Here is a 20,376-nt window from a genome sequence, read left to right as displayed (position 1 = left end):
ATCTCCCAGCTAAGTTTACAGCAATAATGATATTCTTTAGCTTAAATAATTCCAGGGGATTTCACTACATGGGCAGCATTAGAGAATCAAAACACAACTCCATGCAAACACTTACGGCTGTGGTCGTCGATTCACTCTTCCCCAGATTTGTTGTTGCTGATGTTGGTGGCTGAGTGGATGCCTTTACTGAACTGTATGTCGTACTTCCCCCAGCCTATGAAGGGTTAACAAAGGAAGTGTTTGCATAAAATACTCACAGATTAAAAAGACTGCACATAAATTTCTGTATAGTAGATATGATGGCTGTACAAAACAGTTTTCATTTAAAATTCATATACTCAAGACATCCAACTTAAAAGTCAAGCATTGTGTATTTGTGTGCTGCTATAGGAACGCTCTTAAAAATAATTACAAAATGCAATCATGAAGATGACAGAATTCCCATAGAACAAAAGTCATCTTGTAAGTGACTTTTAGGCGAAGAAAGTTTCCAAGGGAGTAGGTGAGAGGAATAACGTGACAAATTGTAAGAAATATTGGGCCACAACATTAAGAGTATAGTACAAGAGAGAGGGTATGGTAGGCTTTTGAATTAGAACATAAGGCATATGATGGAAGAATTAATATGGGAAAACATTGGTACATTTACACAAGGAAAATGGAGAGCATATGATGTACGTGTTTTGAAACGTTTATATGATGTATCTGAGAGAGTAAATGGAAAAAGCTATACATTTCATTCATAAATCTTGGTTTGTGACTTGATTTAATTGGTTCATAATCTAGAAAAATCACCAAAGACAAAAGTTTTAGGTAAGAAAAAGTTAAGTATAACTTAGTTTTACCAAACCACTGAGCTGATTAACAGCTCTCCTAGGGCTGGTCCGAGTATTTGTCAACATTTGAAGTAGTAGGGTTGAACCTCATGGACCAATTATTATGGTCAACATTTCACACAAATGATAATTTCTGTAGTGGAATTTGCAGCGTGTTTGAGAAGTACTTACATTGGATGTACATGTTGCATCATTGGTGGGATCACACACTCCAACTATTATAGTAGGTTCTCCAGTAGCATTTGAAGTGGAATGTAGAGTTGTTATAGTAGTACTGCATGTAGGATCCTTACTGGGATCACATTCTATGTATGTGCTAGTCAAGTCCATAGTAGTGTCTGAAGTAGAAGGTGAAGTAGTCCCATGGGTGGTACATGCAGGATCTTTGATTGAATCACACACTGTATTTGTGGTGCTAAATTCTTTGGTTGTATTTGAAGTATTTAGAGTGACTGAAGGTGTGCTTATTCTGGAAATACATGTGGAATCCTTACTAGGATGACATTCTATCTCTGTGGTACTGAATTCTACAGTAGTATTTGAAGCACTAGGGTAAGTAGTAACACTGGTAGTACAGGTAGGATCCTCGGTAGGATTACAAGCTAGCACTGTGGTGTTAATGCCTACAGTAGCATTTGTAGTGGACAAAGGAGTACTTGTATTCGCAAAACATGTGGGATCACTAATGGGAACACATATGACAACCATAGTTGTCCTGTCTCTAGTGCCAATAGAAGATGTTGTTTCAATACTCATACTAGAAGTGCATGTTGGATCCTTGCTAGGATCACATGCTAACACTGTTGTACTGAACCCTGTAGTAGTCTTTGAACCAATTGCTGAAGTAGTCACACTGGTATTACAAGTAGGATCTTTGGTGGAATCACACAACCCAATTGTAATCACAGTGCCACCAGTGCTCTGAGGATTACTTGCATTCAAAGTGCATGTGGGGTCACTGGTGGGATTGCATACACCTTTCGTGGTAGTAACCTCTCCACTAGTAATTAAAGTTGTGATCACAGTACTTATATTGGGAGTTGTACTTAACTCTGCAGTTACCACTTGAAGAAGAAGGTGGTATAGTCACATTGGTGGCACAAGTAGAATCTGTGGAAGGTTCGCATATTCTCTTCGTGGAAATGATTCCTGTAGAAGTATATGAAGTTGCTGAGGAAGTTATATTTGAAATACATGTAGGATCTTTGGTAGGATCACACAATCCCTTTGTGGTGATAGTTCCTGCAGTGTTATTTGATGTAGTTGTAGGAGTACTTATATTAGCAAGGCATGTAGGATCAATTGATGGATTACAGAATCCAACTGTAGTAGTAAGCTCTCCAATAACAGATGAAGGGGTGGCTTGAGTACTTATGTTAGCAGTGCATGTAGGATCCATAATAGGATTACATGCTAACTCAGTTGTACTGAACTCTGCAGTAGTCTTTGAACTAATTGCTGTAGTAGTCAGATTGGTAGTACAAGTAGGATCTTTGGTGGAATCACACAACCCAATAGTAGTCACAGTGCCTCCAGTGTTCAGAGGAGTACTTGCATTCAAAGTGCATGTGGGATCAGTGGTGGGATTGCATACACCTTTCGTGGTAGTAACCTCTCCACTAGTAATTAAAGTTGTGATCACAGTACTTATATTGGGAGTTGTACTTAACTCTGTAGTACCAGCTGAAGAAGAAGGTGGCATAGTCACATTGATGGCACAAGTAGGATCTTTGGAAGGTTCACATATTCTCTTCGTGGAAATGATTCCTGTAGAAGTATATGAAGTAGCTGGAGAAGTTATATTTGAAATACATGTAGGATCTTTGGTAGGATCACACAACCCCTTTGTGGTGATAGTTCCTGCACTGGTATTTGATGTAGTTGTAGGAGTACTTATATTAGCAAGGCATGTAGGATCAATTGATGGATCACATAATCCAACTGTAGTAGTAAGCTTTCCAATAACAGATGAAGAGGTGGCTTGAGTACTTATGTTAGCAGTGCATGTAGGATCCTTATTAGGATTACATGCTAACTTAGTTGTACTGAACTCTGCAGTAGTGTTTGAAGCAATTGCTGAAGTAGTCAGATTGGTAGTACAAGTAGGATCTTTGGTGGAATCACACAACCCAATTGTAGTCACAGTGCCTCCAGTGCTCAGAGGATTACTTCCATTCAAAGTGCATGTAGGGTCACTGGTGGGATTGCATACAGCTTTTGTGGTAGTAACCTCTCCACTAGTAATTAAAGTTGTGACCACAGTACTTATATTGGGAGTTGTTAACTCTAACGATCAGTACCAGTTGAAGAAGAAGGTGGCATAGTCACATTGATGGCACAAGTAGGATCTTTGGAAGGTTCACATATTCTCTTCGTGGAAATGATTCCTGTAGAAGTATATGAAGTAGCTGGAGAAGTTATATTTGAAATACATGTAGGATCTTTGGTAGGATCACACAATCCCTTTGTGGTGATAGTTCCTGCACTGGTATTTGATGTAGTTGTAGGAGTACTTATATTAGCAAGGCATGTAGGATCAATTGATGGATTACAGAATCCAACTGTAGTAGTAAGCTCTCCAATAACAGATGAAGGGGTGGCTTGAGTACTTATGTTAGCAGTGCATGTAGGATCCATATTAGGATTACATGCTAACTCAGTTGTACTGAACTCTGCAGTAGTCTTTGAACTAATTGCTGAAGTAGTCAGATTGGTAGTACAAGTAGGATCTTTGGTGGAATCACACAACCCAATTGTAGTCACAGTGCCTCCAGTGCTCAGAGGAGTACTTGCATTCAAAGTGCATGTGGGGTCACTGGTGGGACTGCATACACCTTTCGTGGTAGTAACCTCTCCACTAGTAATTAAAGTTGTGATCACAGTACTTATATTGGGAGTTGTACTTAACTCTGCAGTTCCAGTTGAAGAAGAAGGTGGCATAGTCACATTGATGGCACAAGTAGGATCTTTGGAAGGTTCACATATTCTCTTCGTGGAAATGATTCCTGTAGAAGTATATGAAGTAGCTGGAGAAGTTATATTTGAAATACATGTAGGATCTTTGGTAGGATCACACAATCCCTTTGTGGTGATAGTTCCAGCACTGGTATTTGATGTAGTTGTAGGAGTACTTATATTAGCAAGGCATGTAGGATCAATTAATGGATTACAGAATCCAACTGTAGTAGTAAGCTCTCCAATAACAGATGAAGGGGTGACTTGAGTACTTATGTTAGCAGTGCATGTAGGATCCATAATAGGATTACATGCTAACTCAGTTGTACTGAACTCTGCAGTAGTCTTTGAACTAATTGCTGAAGTAGTCAGATTGGTAGTACAAGTAGGATCTTTGGTGGAATCACACAACCCAATTGTAGTCACAGTGCCTCCAGTGCTCAGAGGAGTACTTGCATTCAAAGTGCATGTGGGGTCACTGGTGGGATTGCATACACAGCTTTCGTGGTAGTAACCTCTCCACTAGTAATTAAAGTTGTGATCACAGTACTTATATTGGGAGTTGTACTTAACTCTGCAGTTCCAGTTGAAGAAGAAGGTGGCATAGTCACATTGATGGCACAAGTAGGATCTTTGGAAGGTTCACATATTCTCTTCGTGGAAATGATTCCTGTAGAAGTATATGAAGTAGCTGGAGAAGTTATATTTGAAATACATGTAGGATCTTTGGTAGGATCACACAATCCCTTTGTGGTGATAGTTCCTGCACTGGTATTTGATGTAGTTGTAGGAGTACTTATATTAGCAAGGCATGTAGGATCAATTGATGGATTACATAATCCAACTGTAGTAGTAAGCTCTCCAATAACAGATGAAGGGGTGGCTTGAGTACTTATGTTAGCAGTGCATGTAGGATCCATAATAGGATTACATGCTAACTCAGTTGTACTGAACTCTGCAGTAGTCTTTGAACTAATTGCTGAAGTAGTCAGATTGGTAGTACAAGTAGGATCTTTGGTGGAATCACACAACCCAATTGTAGTCACAGTGCCTCCAGTGCTCAGAGGAGTACTTGCATTCAAAGTGCATGGGGTCACTGGTGGGATTGCATACACCTTTCGTGGTAGTAACCTCTCCACTAGTAATTAAAGTTGTGACCACAGTACTTATATTGGGAGTTGTACTTAACTCTGCAGTTCCAGTTGAAGAAGAAGGTGGCATAGTCACATTGATGGCACAAGTAGGATCTTTGGAAGGTTCACATATTCTCTTCGTGGAAATGATTCCTGTAGAAGTATATGAAGTAGCTGGAGAAGTTATATTTGAAATACATGTAGGATCTTTGGTAGGATCACACAATCCCTTTGTGGTGATAGTTCCTGCACTGGTATTTGATGTAGTTGTAGGAGTACTTATATTAGCAAGGCATGTAGGATCAATTGATGGATTACATAATCCAACTGTAGTAGTAAGCTCTCCAATAACAGATGAAGGGTGGCTTGAGTACTTATGTTAGCAGTGCATGTAGGATCCATAATAGGATTACATGCTAACTCAGTTGTACTGAACTCTGCAGTAGTCTTTGAACTAATTGCTGAAGTAGTCAGATTGGTAGTACAAGTAGGATCTTTGGTGGAATCACACAACCCAATTGTAGTCACAGTGCCTCCAGTGCTCAGAGGAGTACTTGCATTCAAAGTGCATGTGGGGTCACTGGTGGGATTGCATACACCTTTCGTGGTAGTAACCTCTCCACTAGTAATTAAAGTTGTGACCACAGTACTTATATTGGGAGTTGTACTTAACTCTGCAGTACCAGTTGAAGAAGAAGGTCAGTCAAATTGGTGGCACAAGTAGGATCTTTGGAAGGTTCACATATTGAAATGATTCCTGTAGAAGTATATTAGCTGGAGAAGTTATATTTGAAAACATGTAGGATCTTTGGTAGGATCACACAACTAGTAAGTTGGGGAGAACTTATATTAGCAAAGGCATGTAGGAATCCAAGTTGTGATAACAGACAGTATGTTAGCAGTGCATTAGGATAGTAGGGATTGGGAGTTGTAGTCTTTGAAGCAATTGGTCCAGTAAGATTGGTAGTCTGCAGTTCCAGTTGAAGATTCAAAGAATTGCATACACCTTTTGTGGTAGTGGTTGTGATCACATAGTGGGAGTTGTACTTAAAATTGATGGCACAAGTAGGATCTTTGGAGGTTCATATTCTCTTCGTGGAAATGATTCCTGTAGAAGTATATGAAGTAGCTGGAGAAGTTATATTTGAAATACATGTAGGATCTTTGGTAGGATCACACAATCCCTTTGTGGTGATAGTTCCTGCACTGGTATTTGATGTAGTTGTAGGAGTACTTATATTAGCAAGGCATGTACGATCAATTGATGGATTACAGAATCCAACTGTAGTAGTAAGCTCTCCAATAACAGATGAAGGGGTGGCTTGAGTACTTATGTTAGCAGTGCATGTAGGATCCATAATAGGATTACATGCTAACTCAGTTGTACTGAACTCTGCAGTAGTCTTTGAACTAATTGCTGAAGTAGTCAGATTGGTAGTACAAGTAGGATCTTTGGTGGAATCACACAACCCAATTGTAGTCACAGTGCCTCCAGTGCTCAGAGGAGTACTTGCATTCAAAGTGCATGTGGGGTCACTGGTGGGATTGCATACACCTTTCGTGGTAGTAACCTCCCACTAGTAATTAAAGTTGTGATCACAGTACTTATATTGGGAGTTGTACTTAACTCTGCAGTTCCAGTTGAAGAAGAAGGTGGCATAGTCACATTGATGGCACAAGTAGGATCTTTGGAAGGTTCACATATTCTCTTCGTGGAAATGATTCCTGTAGAAGTATATGAAGTAGCTGGAGAAGTTATATTTGAAATACATGTAGGATCTTTGGTAGGATCACACAATCCCTTTGTGGTGATAGTTCCTGCACTGGTATTTGATGTAGTTGTAGGAGTACTTATATTAGCAAGGCATGTAGGATCAATTGATGGATTACAGAATCCAACTGTAGTAGTAAGCTCTCCAATAACAGATGAAGGGGTGGCTTGAGTACTTATGTTAGCAGTGCATGTAGGATCCATAATAGGATTACATGCTAACTCAGTTGTACTGAACTCTGCAGTAGTCTTTGAACTAATTGCTGAAGTAGTCAGATTGGTAGTACAAGTAGGATCTTTGGTGGAATCACACAACCCAATTGTAGTCACAGTGCCTCCAGTGCTCAGAGGAGTACTTGCATTCAAAGTGCATGTGGGGTCACTGGTGGGATTGCATACACCTTTCGTGGTAGTAACCTCTCCACTAGTAATTAAAGTTGTGATCACAGTACTTATATTGGGAGTTGTACTTAACTCTGCAGTTCCAGTTGAAGAAGAAGGTGGCATAGTCACATTGATGGCACAAGTAGGATCTTTGGAAGGTTCACATATTCTCTTCGTGGAAATGATTCCTGTAGAAGTATATGAAGTAGCTGGAGAAGTTATATTTGAAATACATGTAGGATCTTTGGTAGGATCACACAATCCCTTTGTGGTGATAGTTCCTGCACTGGTATTTGATGTAGTTGTAGGAGTACTTATATTAGCAAGGCATGTAGGATCAATTGATGGATTACAGAATCCAACTGTAGTAGTAAGCTCTCCAATAACAGATGAAGGGGTGGCTTGAGTACTTATACCAACAATCTTAGCAGTGCATGTAGGATCCATTATTAGGATTACATGCTAACTCAGTTGTACTGAACTCTGCAGTAGTCTTTGAACTAATTGCTGAAGTAGTCAGATTGGTAGTACAAGTAGGATCTTTGGTGGAATCACACAACCCAATTGTAGTCACAGTGCCTCCAGTGCTGAAAGGAGTACTTGCATTCAAAGTGCATGTGGGGTCACTGGTGGGATTGCATACACCTTTCGTGGTAGTAACCTCTCCACTAGTAATTAAGTTTGTGATCACAGTACTTATATTGGGAGTTGTACTTAACTCTGCAGTTCCAGTTGAAGAAGGTGGCATAGTCACATTGATGGCACAAGTAGGATCTTTGGAAGGTTCACATATTCTCTTCGTGGAAATGATTCCTGTAGAAGTATATGAAGTAGCTGGAGAAGTTATATTTGAAATACATGTAGGATCTTTGGTAGGATCACACAACCCCTTTGTGGTGATAGTTTCTACACTGGTATTTGATGTAGTTGTAGGAGTACTTATATTAGCAAGGCATGTAGGATCAATTGATGGATTACAGAATCCAACTGTAGTAGTAAGCTCTCCAATAACAGATGAAGGGGTGGCTTGAGTACTTGTGATAGCAGTGCATGTAGGATCCATAATAGGATTACATGCTAACTCAGTTGTACTGAACTCTGCAGTAGTCTTTGAACTAATTGCTGAAGTAGTCAGATTGGTAGTACAAGTAGGATCTTTGGTGGAATCACACAACCCAATTGTAGTCACAGTGCCTCCAGAGCTCAGAGGAGTACTTGCATTCAAAGTGCATGTGGGGTCACTGGTGGGATTGCATACACCTTTCGTGGTAGTAACCTCTCCACTAGTAATTAAAGTTGTGATCACAGTACTTATATTGGGAGTTGTACTTAACTCTGCAGTTCCAGTTGAAGAAGAAGGTGGCATAGTCACATTGATGGCACAAGTAGGATCTTTGGAAGGTTCACATATTCTCTTCGTGGAAATGATTCCTGTAGAAGTATATGAAGTAGCTGACGAAGTTATATTTGAAATACATGAAAGATCTTTGGTAGGATCACACAACCCCTTTGTGGTGATAGTTCCTGCACTGGTATTTGATGTAGTTGTAAGAGTACTTATATTAGCAAGGCATGTACGATCATTTGATGGATTACAGAATCCAACTGTAGTAGTAAGCTCTCCAATAACAGATGAAGGGGTGGCTTGAGTACTTGTGTTAGCAGTGCATGTAGGATCCATAATAGGATTACATGCTAACTCAGTTGTACTGAACTCTGCAGTAGTCTTTGAACAATTGCTGAAGTAGTCAGATTGGTAGTACAAGTAGGATCTTTGGTGGAATCACACAACCCAATTGTAGTCACAGTGCCTCCAGTGCTCAGAGGAGTACTTGCATTCAAAGTGCATGTGGGGTCACTGGTGGGATTGCATACACCTTTCGTGGTAGTAACCTCTCCACTAGTAATTAAAGTTGTGATCACAGTACTTATATTGGGAGTTGTACTTAACTCTGCAGTTCCAGTTGAAGAAGAAGGTGGCATAGTCACATTGATGGCACAAGTAGGATCTTTGGAAGGTTCACATATTCTCTTCGTGGAAATGATTCCTGTAGAAGTATATGAAGTAGCTGGAGAAGTTATATTTGAAATACATGTAGGATCTTTGGTAGGATCACACAATCCCTTTGTGGTGATAGTTCCTGCACTGGTATTTGATGTAGTTGTAGGAGTACTTATATTAGCAAGGCATGTAGGATCAATTGATGGATTACAGAATCCAACTGTAGTAGTAAGCTCTCCAATAACAGATGAAGGGGTGGCTTGAGTACTTATGTTAGCAGTGCATGTAGGATCCATAATAGGATTACATGCTAACTCAGTTGTACTGAACTCTGCAGTAGTCTTTGAAGCAATTGCTGAAGTAGTCAGATTGGTAGTACAAGTAGGATCTTTGGTGGAATCACACAACCCAATGTGTGCCTCCAGTCACAGTGCCTCCAGTGCTCAGAGGAGTACTTGCATTCAAAGTGCATGTGGGGTCACTGGTGGGATTGCATACACCTTTCGTGGTAGTAACCTCTCCACTAGTAATTAAAGTTGTGATCACAGTACTTATATTGGGAGTTGTACTTAACTCTGCAGTTCCAGTTGAAGAAGAAGGTGGCATAGTCACATTGATGGCACAAGTAGGATCTTTGGAAGGTTCACATATTCTGTTCTTCCAGTGGAAATGATTCCTGTAGAAGTATATGAAGTAGCTGGAGAAGTTATATTTGAAATACATGTAGGATCTTTGGTAGGATCACACAATCCCTTTGTGGTGATAGTTCCTGCACTGGTATTTGATGTAGTTGTAGGAGTACTTATATTAGCAAGGCATGTAGGATCAATTGATGGATTACAGAATCCAACTGTAGTAGTAAGCTCTCCAATAACAGATGAAGGGGTGGCTTGAGTACTTATGTTAGCAGTGCATGTGCATGTAGGATCCATAATAGGATTACATGCTAACTCAGTTGTACTGAACTCTGCAGTAGTCTTTGAACTAATTGCTGAAGTAGTCAGATTGGTAGTACAAGTAGGATCTTTGGTGGAATCACACAACCCAATTGTAGTCACAGTGCCTCCAGTGCTCAGAGGAGTACTTGCATTCAAAGTGCATGTGGGGTCACTGGTGGGATTGCATACACCTTTCGTGGTAGTAACCTCTCCACTAGTAATTAAAGTTGTGATCACAGTACTTATATTGGGAGTTGTACTTAACTCTGAAAGACCAGTTGAATAAGAAGGTGGCATAGTCACATTGATGGCACAAGTAGGATCTTTGAAAGGTTCACATATTCGCTCCGTGGAAATGATTCCTGTAGAAGTATATGGAGTAGCTGATGAAGTTAAATTTGAAATACATGCAGGATCTTTTGTAGGATCACACAATCCCTTTGTGGTGATAGTTCCTGCACTGCTATTTGATGTAGTTGTAGGAGTACTTACATTAGCAAGGCATGTACGATCAATTGATGGATCACATAATCCAACTGTAGTAGTAAGCTCTCCAATAACAGATGAAGGGGTGGCTTGAGTACTTATGTTAGCAGTGCATGTAGGATCCATAATAGGATTACATGCTAACTCAGTTGTACTGAACTCTGCAGTAGTCTTTGAACTATTGCTGAAGTAGTCAGATTGGTAGTACAAGTAGGATCTTTGGTGGAATCACACAACCCAATTGTAGTCACAGTGCCTCCAGTGCTCAGAGGAGTACTTGCATTCAAAGTGCATGTGGGGTCACTGGTGGGATTGCATACACCTTTCGTGGTAGTAACCTCTCCACTAGTAATTAAAGTTGTGATCACAGTACTTATATTGGGAGTTGTACTTAACTCTGCAGTTCCAGTTGAAGAAGAAGGTGGCATAGTCACATTGATGGCACAAGTAGGATCTTTGGAAGGTTCACATATTCTCTTCGTGGAAATGATTCCTGTAGAAGTATATGAAGTAGCTGGAGAAGTTATATTTGAAATACATGTAGGATCTTTGGTAGGATCACACAATCCCTTTGTGGTGATAGTTCCTGCACTGGTATTTGATGTAGTTGTAGGAGTACTTATATTAGCAAGGCATGTAGGATCAATTGATGGATTACAGAATCCAACTGTAGTAGTAAGCTCTCCAATAACAGATGAAGGGGTGGCTTGAGTACTTATGTTAGCAGTGCATGTAGGATCCATAATAGGATTACATGCTAACTCAGTTGTACTGAACTCTGCAGTAGTCTTTGAACTAATTGCTGAAGTAGTCAGATTGGTAGTACAAGTAGGATCTTTGGTGGAATCACACAACCCAATTGTAGTCACAGTGCCTCCAGTGCTCAGAGGAGTACTTGCATTCAAAGTGCATGTGGGGTCACTGGTGGGATTGCATACACCTTTCGTGGTAGTAACCTCTCCACTAGTAATTAAAGTTGTGATCACAGTACTTATATTGGGAGTTGTACTTAACTCTGCAGTTCCAGTTGAAGAAGAAGGTGGCATAGTCACATTGATGGCACAAGTAGGATCTTTGGAAGGTTCACATATTCTCTTTCGTGGAAATGATTCCTGTAGAAGTATATGAAGTAGCTGGAGAAGTTATATTTGAAATACATGTAGGATCTTTGGTAGGATCACACAATCCCTTTGTGGTGATAGTTCCTGCACTGGTATTTGATGTAGTTGTAGGAGTACTTATATTAGCAAGGCATGTAGGATCAATTGATGGATTACAGAATCCAACTGTAGTAGTAAGCTCTCCAATAACAGATGAAGGGGTGGCTTGAGTACTTATGTTAGCAGTGCATGTAGGATCCATAATAGGATTACATGCTAACTCAGTTGTACTGAACTCTGCAGTAGTCTTTGAACTAATTGCTGAAGTAGTCAGATTGGTAGTACAAGTAGGATCTTTGGTGGAATCACACAACCCAATTGTAGTCACAGTGCCTCCAGTGCTCAGAGGAGTACTTGCATTCAAAGTGCATGTGGGGTCACTGGTGGGATTGCATACACCTTTCGTGGTAGTAACCTCTCCACTAGTAATTAAAGTTGTGATCACAGTACTTATATTGGGAGTTGTACTTAACTCTGCAGTTCCAGTTGAAGAAGAAGGTGGCATAGTCACATTGATGGCACAAGTAGGATCTTTGGAAGGTTCACATATTCTCTTTGTGGAAATGATTCCTGTAGAAGTATATGAAGTAGCTGGAGAAGTTATATTTGAAATACATGTAGGATCTTTGGTAGGATCACACAATCCCTTTGTGGTGATAGTTCCTGCAGTGGTATTTGATGTAGTTGTAGGAGTACTTATATTAGCAAGGCATGTAGGATCAATTGATGGATTACAGAATCCAACTGTAGTAGTAAGCTCCCCAAAAACAGATGAAGGGGTGGCTTGAGTACTTATGTTAGCAGTGCATGTAGGATCCATTATAGGATTACATGCTAACTCAGTTGTACTGAACTCTGCAGTAGTCTTTGAACTAATTGCTGAAGTAGTCAGATTGGTAGTACAAGTAGGATCTTTGGTGGAATCACACAACCCAATTGTAGTCACAGTGCCTCCAGTGCTCAGAGGAGTACTTGCATTCAAAGTGCATGTGGGGTCACTGGTGGGATTGCATACACCTTTCGTGGTAGTAACCTCTTCACTAGTAATTAAAGTTGTGATCACAGTACTTATATTGGGAGTTGTACTTAACTCTGCAGTTCCAGTTGAAGAAGAAGGTGGCATAGTCACATTGATGGCACAAGTAGGATCTTTGGAAGGTTCACATATTCTCTTCGTGGAAATGATTCCTGTAGAAGTATATGAAGTAGCTGGAGAAGTTATATTTGAAATACATGTAGGATCTTTGGTAGGATCACACAACCCCTTTGTGGTGATAGTTCCTGCACTGGTATTTGATGTAGTTGTAGGAGTACTTATATTAGCAAGGCATGTAGGATCAATTGATGGATTACATAATCCAACTGTAGTAGTAAGCTCTCCAATAACAGATGAAGGGGTGGCTTGAGTACTTATGTTAGCAGTGCATGTAGGATCCATATTAGGATTACATGCTAACTCAGTTGTACTGAACTCTGCAGTAGTCTTTGAAACTAATTGCTGAAGTAGTCAGATTGGTAGTACAAGTAGGATCTTTGGTGGAATCACACAACCCAATTGTAGTCACAGTGCCTCCAGTGCTCAGAGGAGTACTTGCATTCAAAGTGCATGTATTGGGGGTCACTGGTTGGGATTACACCTTTCCTGCTGGTGTAATGAACTCCAGATAGTATTTAAATTGTGACACACAGTAGCTTCAGTATTGGGAGTTGTAGGCATGTCGGGTCTTGTCGAGCATCACAGTTGAAGTTGTAGCACTGGTCACACTGGTATTTTGTGTTTCAGGATCTTTGAATCTTCGTCTGGTCTACAGTGGAAGGTGTTGTACAGTTTTGTCTCCAGGATGGCAAGTCATCTGTTGATAGTTCCAAGTCAGAATTGGATAAAATTGATCTACAAGCATAATACTTTATAATACAATATTACATTTAATTTGTAATAAGGAAATATTAATAAAATATCAACACTAGCAATGACTTCAATTTATCTTTCTTCTAATAATATATCAATAGTTATTGAAAACATTCATCTGGAAGAATCTATAAAGAACATCAACTAGACAACTAAGTTTCCACCAATACAAAAACCATGGGTAAAAAGGCTGAGAAGATATGGAATGAAAGAAATATAAATAAAAACATAACTATATTTAATGCAACTCAAAAAATCATAATAATGAATTTGGTATTAGAGTCTTATCAAAATTTATGATTACTGATATCAATAATATTGTCATGAAGGACCATTCCACATTCAAAAGTATAAGGAATGAAAGCATGCTGGTACAAGTCACTGTGACAAGGAACTTCAAAAAAAAAAGTTGATGTTAACTGGTAAAGAAATTGCACATATTCGCTTCTGTGATGAAGGATGGACAGATGTTGACGAGAATTTTCATATATCAGGTGACCATAGGGTACCTTCTAGCAATGGTCTAAATCATTTCTATCATTTTTGGTACAAAAAAATACTTCTTCCACAAATTTGGTTGAAAGATAAAGATACCAGGAGGACATTTTCATATAGGAAAATGTCAGCTCAATAATCACATGAGAAAATATCTGCAGCACAAGATAGGTATAGGAACCCTTGAGAAAACTAGAGATTAAATTAATATTTTCGAATCCTGTGGAAAAGAAAGCCTTACGAATGGATAAATGTGGAAAGCAAATCATGGAAAAACTGGATGAGTGGTATGTGGTAATCAAGAAAGTCTTTGTTTGGTGTGATTACAAAATTATGCTACTCTACTGATCTTTTCCAGATTTTAGTTAGGTCTAGCATCAAATTTATTTCCTCTTTGGAGATGATGATTAACAGGTTCAAGAAAAGCATCATTGTTTGCATACTGTGCTGTTTCATTTTCTACACCAACAATCTTATCACTTGTAAAAAGTAAAAGAATATCACTTTGTGGAATGCCACACCAAACACATCTAAGGTATGCTGATGATCATGTAAGAAATTTCTGTTGATGATCATGTAAGAAATTTCTGTTGATGATCATTTAAGAAATTTCTGTTGATGATCATGTAAGAAATTTCTGTTGATGATCATGTAAGAAATTTCTGTTGATGATCATGTAAGAAATTTCTGTTGATGATCATTTAAGAAATTTCTGTTGATGATCATAAGCGAACATTAGCTAATAAACCATTATTTTTGAAGTGATTAGGAAATGTAACACAAATAATTTTATCGTTTATGGAAATCCAAATATTCCTATACCAAATAAAAAATAAATACTTTCAAGATTATTTCATTGTCTCTATACACTGTATACTTATGTCCCAGCTAAGTTTACAGAAATAATGATATTCTTTAGCTTAAATAATTCCAGGGGATTTCACTACATGGGCAGCATTAGAGAATCAAAACACAACTCCATGCAAACACTTACGGCTGTGGTCGTCGATTCACTCTTCCCCAGATTTGTTGTTGCTGATGTTGGTGGCTGAGTGGATGCCTTTACTGAACTATATGTCGTACTTTCCCCAACCTATGAAGGGTTAACAAAGGAAGTGTTTACATACAATACTCAAAAATTCAAAAGATTGCATATAAATTTCTGCATAGTAGATAGGATGGCTGTACAAAACAGTTTTCATTTAAAATTCATATACTCAACCATCAAACTTAAAAGTCAAGCATTGTGTATTTGTGTGCTACTATAGGAACGCTCTTAGAAATAATTACAAAATGCATTCATGAAGATGACAGAATTCCCATAGAACAAAAGTCATCTTGTAAGTGACTTTTATGCGAAGAAAGTTTCCAAGGGAGTAGGTGAGAGGAGTAACTTGAGAAATTGTAAGAAACACTGGGCCATTACATTTAGTACAGTTCAAGAGAGGGGTATGGTAGGATTTTGATTGAGAACATAAGGCATATTATGGAAGAATTAATATGGGAAAACATTGGTACATTTACACAAGGAAAATGGAAAGCATATCATGTACGTGTTTTGAAACATTTATATGATGTATCTGAGAGAGTAAATGGAAAAAGCTATACATTTCATTCATAAATCTGGGTTTGTGACGTGATTTAATTGGTTCATAATCTAGAAAAATCACTCAAGACAAAAGTTTTAGGTAAGAGTATTTGTCAACATTTGAAGTAGTAGGGCTGAACTCATTTGAACCAATTGGATTATGGTAAACATTTCACACAAATGATAATTTCTGTAGTGGAATTTGCAGCGTGTTTGAGAAGTACTTACATTGGAAGTACATGTTGCATCATTGGTGGGATCACACACTCCAACTATTATAGTAGGTTCTCCAGTAGCATTTGAAGTGGTATGTAGAGTTGTTATAGTAGTACTGCATGTAGGATCCTTACTGGGATCACATTCTATGTATGTGCTAGTCAAGTCCATAGTAGTGTCTGAAGTAGAAGGTGAAGTAGTCCCATGGGTGGTACATGCAGGATCTTTGATTGCATCACACACTGTATTTGTGGTGCTAAATTCTTTGGTTGTATTTAAAGTATTTAAAGTGACTGAAGGAGTGCTTATTCTGGAAATGCATGTGGGATCCTTACTAGGATCACATTCTATCTCTGTGGTACTGAATTCCATAGTAGTATTTGAAGCAACAGGCGAAGTAGTAACATTGGTAGTACAGGTAGGATCCTCGGTAGGATTACAAGCTAGCACTGTGGTGTTAATGCCTACAGTACCATTTGGAGTGGAGAAAGGAGTACTTGTATTTGCAAAACATGTGGGATCACTAGTGGGAACACATATGACATCCATAGTTGTCCTGTCTCTAGTGCCAATTGAAGAGGTTCTTTCAATACTCATACTAGAAGTGCATGTTGGATCCTTACTAGGATCACAAGCTAACACTGTTGTACTGAACCCAGTAGTACTTTTTGAAGCAAATGCTGAAGTAGTCAGATTGGTAGTACAAGTAGGATCTTTGGTGGAATCACATAACCCAATTGTAGTCACAGTGCCTCCAGTGCTCAGAGGAGTACGTGCATTCTCAGTGCATGTGGGGTCACTGGTGGGATTGCATACAGCTTTCGTGGTAGTAACCTCTCCACTAGTAATTAAAGTTGTGATCACAGTACTTATATTGGGAGTTGTACTTAACTCTGCAGTTCCAGTTGAAGAAGAAGGTGGCATAGTCACATTGATGGCACAAGTAAGATCTTTGGAAGGTTCGCATATTCTCTTCGTGGAAATGATTCCTGTAGAAGTATATGAAGTAGCTGGAGAAGTTATATTTGAAATACATGTGGGATCTTTGGTAGGATCACACAATCCCTTTGTGGTGATAGTTCCTGCAGTGTTATTTGATGTAGTTGTAGGAGTACTTATATTAGCAAGGCATGTAGGATCAATTGATGGATTACAGAATCCAACTGTAGTAGTAAGCTCTCCAATAACAGATGAAGGGGTGGCTTGAGTACTTATGTTAGCAGTGCATGTAGGATCCATAATAGGATTACATGCTAACTCAGTTGTACTGAACTCTGCAGTAGTCTTTGAACTAATTGCTGAAGTAGTCAGATTGGTAGTACAAGTAGGATCTTTGGTGGAATCACACAACCCAATTGTAGTCACAGTGCCTCCAGTGCTCAGAGGAGTACTTGCATTCAAAGTGCATGTGGGGTCACTGGTGGGATTGCATACACCTTTCGTGGTAGTAACCTCTCCACTAGTAATTAAAGTTGTGATCACAGTACTTATATTGGGAGTTGTACTTAACTCTGCAGTTCCAGTTGAAGAAGAAGGTGGCATAGTCACATTGATGGCACAAGTAGGATCTTTGGAAGGTTCACATATTCTCTTCGTGGAAATGATTCCTGTAGAAGTATATGAAGTAGCTGGAGAAGTTATATTTGAAATACATGTAGGATCTTTGGTAGGATCACACAACCCCTTTGTGGTGATAGTTCCTGCACTGGTATTTGATGTAGCTGTAGGAGTACTTATATTAGCAAGGCATGTACGATCAATTGATGGATTACAGAATCCAACTGTAGTAGTAAGCTCTCCAATAACAGATGAAGAGGTGGTTTGAGTACTTATGTTAGCAGGGCATGTAGGATCCATAATAGGATTACATGCTAACTCAGTTGTACTGAACTCTGCAGTAGTCTTTGAAGTAATTGCTGAAGTAGTCAGATTGGTAGTACAAGTAGGATCTTTGGTGGAATCACACAACCCAATTGTAGTCACAGTGCCTCCAGTGCTCAGAGGAGTACTTGCATTCAAAGTGCATGTGGGGTCACTGGTGGGACTGCATACACCTTTCGTGGTAGTAACCTCTCCACTAGTAATTAAAGTTGTGATCACAGTACTTATATTGGGAGTTGTACTTAACTCTGCAGTTCCAGTTGAAGAAGAAGGTGGCATAGTCACATTGATGGCACAAGTAGGATCTTTGGAAGGTTCACATATTCTCTTCGTGGAAATGATTCCTGTAGAAGTATATGAAGTAGCTGGAGAAGTTATATTTGAAATACATGTAGGATCTTTGGTAGGATCACACAATCCCTTTGTGGTGATAGTTCCTGCACTGGTATTTGATGTAGTTGTAGGAGTACTTATATTAGCAAGGCATGTAGGATCAATTGATGGATTACAGAATCCAACTGTAGTAGTAAGCTCTCCAATAACAGATGAAGGGGTGGCTTGAGTACTTATGTTAGCAGTGCATGTAGGATCCATAATAGGATTACATGCTAACTCAGTTGTACTGAACTCTGCAGTAGTCTTTGAACTAATTGCTGAAGTAGTCAGATTGGTAGTACAAGTAGGATCTTTGGTGGAATCACACAACCCAATTGTAGTCACAGTGCCTCCAGTGCTCAGAGGAGTACTTGCATTCAAAGTGCATGTGGGGTCACTGGTGGGATTGCATACACCTTTCGTGGTAGTAACCTCTCCACTAGTAATTAAAGTTGTGGTCACAGTACTTATATTGGGAGTTGTACTTAACTCTGCAGTTCCAGTTGAAGAAGAAGGTGGCATAGTCACATTGATGGCACAAGTAGGATCTTTGGAAGGTTCACATATTCTCTTCGTGGAAATGATTCCTGTAGAAGTATATGAAGTAGCTGGAGAAGTTATATTTGAAATACATGTAGGATCTTTGGTAGGATCACACAATCCCTTTGTGGTGATAGTTCCTGCACTGGTATTTGATGTAGTTGTAGGAGTACTTATATTAGCAAGGCATGTAGGATCAATTGATGGATTACAGAATCCAACTGTAGTAGTAAGCTCTCCAATAACAGATGAAGGGGTGGCTTGAGTACTTATGTTAGCAGTGCATGTAGGATCCATAATAGGATTACATGCTAACTCAGTTGTACTGAACTCTGCAGTAGTCTTTGAACAATTGCTGAAGTAGTCAGATTGGTAGTACAAGTAGGATCTTTGGTGGAATCACACAACCCAATTGTAGTCACAGTGCCTCCAGTGCTCAGAGGAGTACTTGCATTCAAAGTGCATGTGGGGTCACTGGTGGGATTGCATACACCTTTCGTGGTAGTAACCTCTCCACTAGTAATTAAAGTTGTGATCACAGTACTTATATTGGGAGTTGTACTTAACTCTGCAGTTCCAGTTGAAGAAGAAGGTGGCATAGTCACATTGATGGCACAAGTAGGATCTTTGGAAGGTTCACATATTCTCTTCGTGGAAATGATTCCTGTAGAAGTATATGAAGTAGCTGGAGAAGTTATATTTGAAATACATGTAGGATCTTTGGTAGGATCACACAATCCCTTTGTGGTGATAGTTCCTGCACTGGTATTTGATGTAGTTGTAGGAGTACTTATATTAGCAAGGCATGTAGGATCAATTGATGGATTACAGAATCCAACTGTAGTAGTAAGCTCTCCAATAACAGATGAAGGGGTGGCTTGAGTACTTATGTTAGCAGTGCATGTAGGATCCATAATAGGATTACATGCTAACTCAGTTGTACTGAACTCTGCAGTAGTCTTTGAACTAATTGCTGAAGTAGTCAGATTGGTAGTACAAGTAGGATCTTTGGTGGAATCACACAACCCAATTGTAGTCACAGTGCCTCCAGTGCTCAGAGGAGTACTTGCATTCAAAGTGCATGTGGGTCACTGGTGGGATTGCATACAGCTTTCGTGGTAGTAACCTCTCCACTAGTAATTAAAGTTGTGATCACAGTACTTATATTGGGAGTTGTACTTAACTCTGCAGTTCCAGTTGAAGAAGAAGGTGGCATAGTCACATTGATGGCACAAGTAGGATCTTTGGAAGGTTCACATATTTCTCTTCGTGGAAATGATTCCTGTAGAAGTATATGAAGTAGCTGGAGAAGTTATATTTGAAATACATGTAGGATCTTTGGTAGGATCACACAACCCCTTTGTGGTGATAGTTCCTGCACTGGTATTTGATGTAGTTGTAGGAGTACTTATATTAGCAAGGCATGTAGGATCAATTGATGGATTACAGAATCCAACTGTAGTAGTAAGCTCTCCAATAACAGATGAAGGGGTGGCTTGAGTACTTATGTTAGCAGTGCATGTAGGATCCATAATAGGATTACATGCTAACTCAGTTGTACTGAACTCTGCAGTAGTCTTTGAAGCAATTGCTGAAGTACTCAGATTGGTAGTACAAGTAGGATCTTTGGTGGAATCACACAACCCAATTGTGGTCACAGTGCCTCCAGTGCTCAGAGGAGTACTTGCATTCAAAGTGCATGTGGGG

At 39.3% G+C, this 20,376-nt stretch overlaps 4 protein-coding genes across 4 annotated transcripts in view; 2 read left to right on the top strand and 2 right to left on the bottom strand.

The window, feature by feature from the left end:
• LOC136851826 (mucin-2-like) overlaps nucleotides 1-45 on the top strand; it is a 2,961-nt gene extending 2,916 nt beyond the window's left edge. The window contains exon 3 of the mRNA XM_067126138.1: nucleotides 41-45. Coding sequence (XP_066982239.1) covers nucleotides 41-45 — 5 coding nt within the window. The remainder of the gene's footprint in view (nucleotides 1-40) is intronic.
• Nucleotides 46-64: 19 nt separating this feature from the next.
• On the bottom strand, nucleotides 65-18,966 carry LOC136851825 (mucin-2-like). The gene is made up of 3 exons (XM_067126136.1): nucleotides 15,886-18,966; nucleotides 15,064-15,162; nucleotides 65-214 (listed from the first exon to the last, which is right to left on the bottom strand). The coding sequence occupies exons 1-3, from the start codon at nucleotides 18,964-18,966 to the stop codon at nucleotides 65-67; spliced, it is 3,330 nt and encodes a 1,109-aa protein (XP_066982237.1).
• Nucleotides 18,967-18,980: 14 nt separating this feature from the next.
• Nucleotides 18,981-19,583, bottom strand: LOC136851824 (uncharacterized). The gene has a single exon (XM_067126135.1). The coding sequence runs from the start codon at nucleotides 19,581-19,583 to the stop codon at nucleotides 18,981-18,983; it is 603 nt and encodes a 200-aa protein (XP_066982236.1).
• Nucleotides 19,584-19,944: 361 nt separating this feature from the next.
• The window catches only part of LOC136851823 (uncharacterized), a 15,563-nt gene continuing 15,131 nt past the window's right edge, over nucleotides 19,945-20,376 (top strand). The window contains exons 1-2 of the mRNA XM_067126134.1: nucleotides 19,945-20,090; nucleotides 20,291-20,370. Coding sequence (XP_066982235.1) covers nucleotides 19,945-20,090; nucleotides 20,291-20,370 — 226 coding nt within the window. The remainder of the gene's footprint in view (nucleotides 20,091-20,290; nucleotides 20,371-20,376) is intronic.

Source organism: Macrobrachium rosenbergii, chromosome 24 (genome assembly GCF_040412425.1).
Source record: "Macrobrachium rosenbergii isolate ZJJX-2024 chromosome 24, ASM4041242v1, whole genome shotgun sequence".
In the NCBI taxonomy this organism is placed as follows: domain Eukaryota; kingdom Metazoa; phylum Arthropoda; class Malacostraca; order Decapoda; family Palaemonidae; genus Macrobrachium; species Macrobrachium rosenbergii.
The sequence above is the reverse complement of the archived record's forward strand: the minus strand, read 5'-3'. Positions and strand labels throughout refer to the sequence as shown.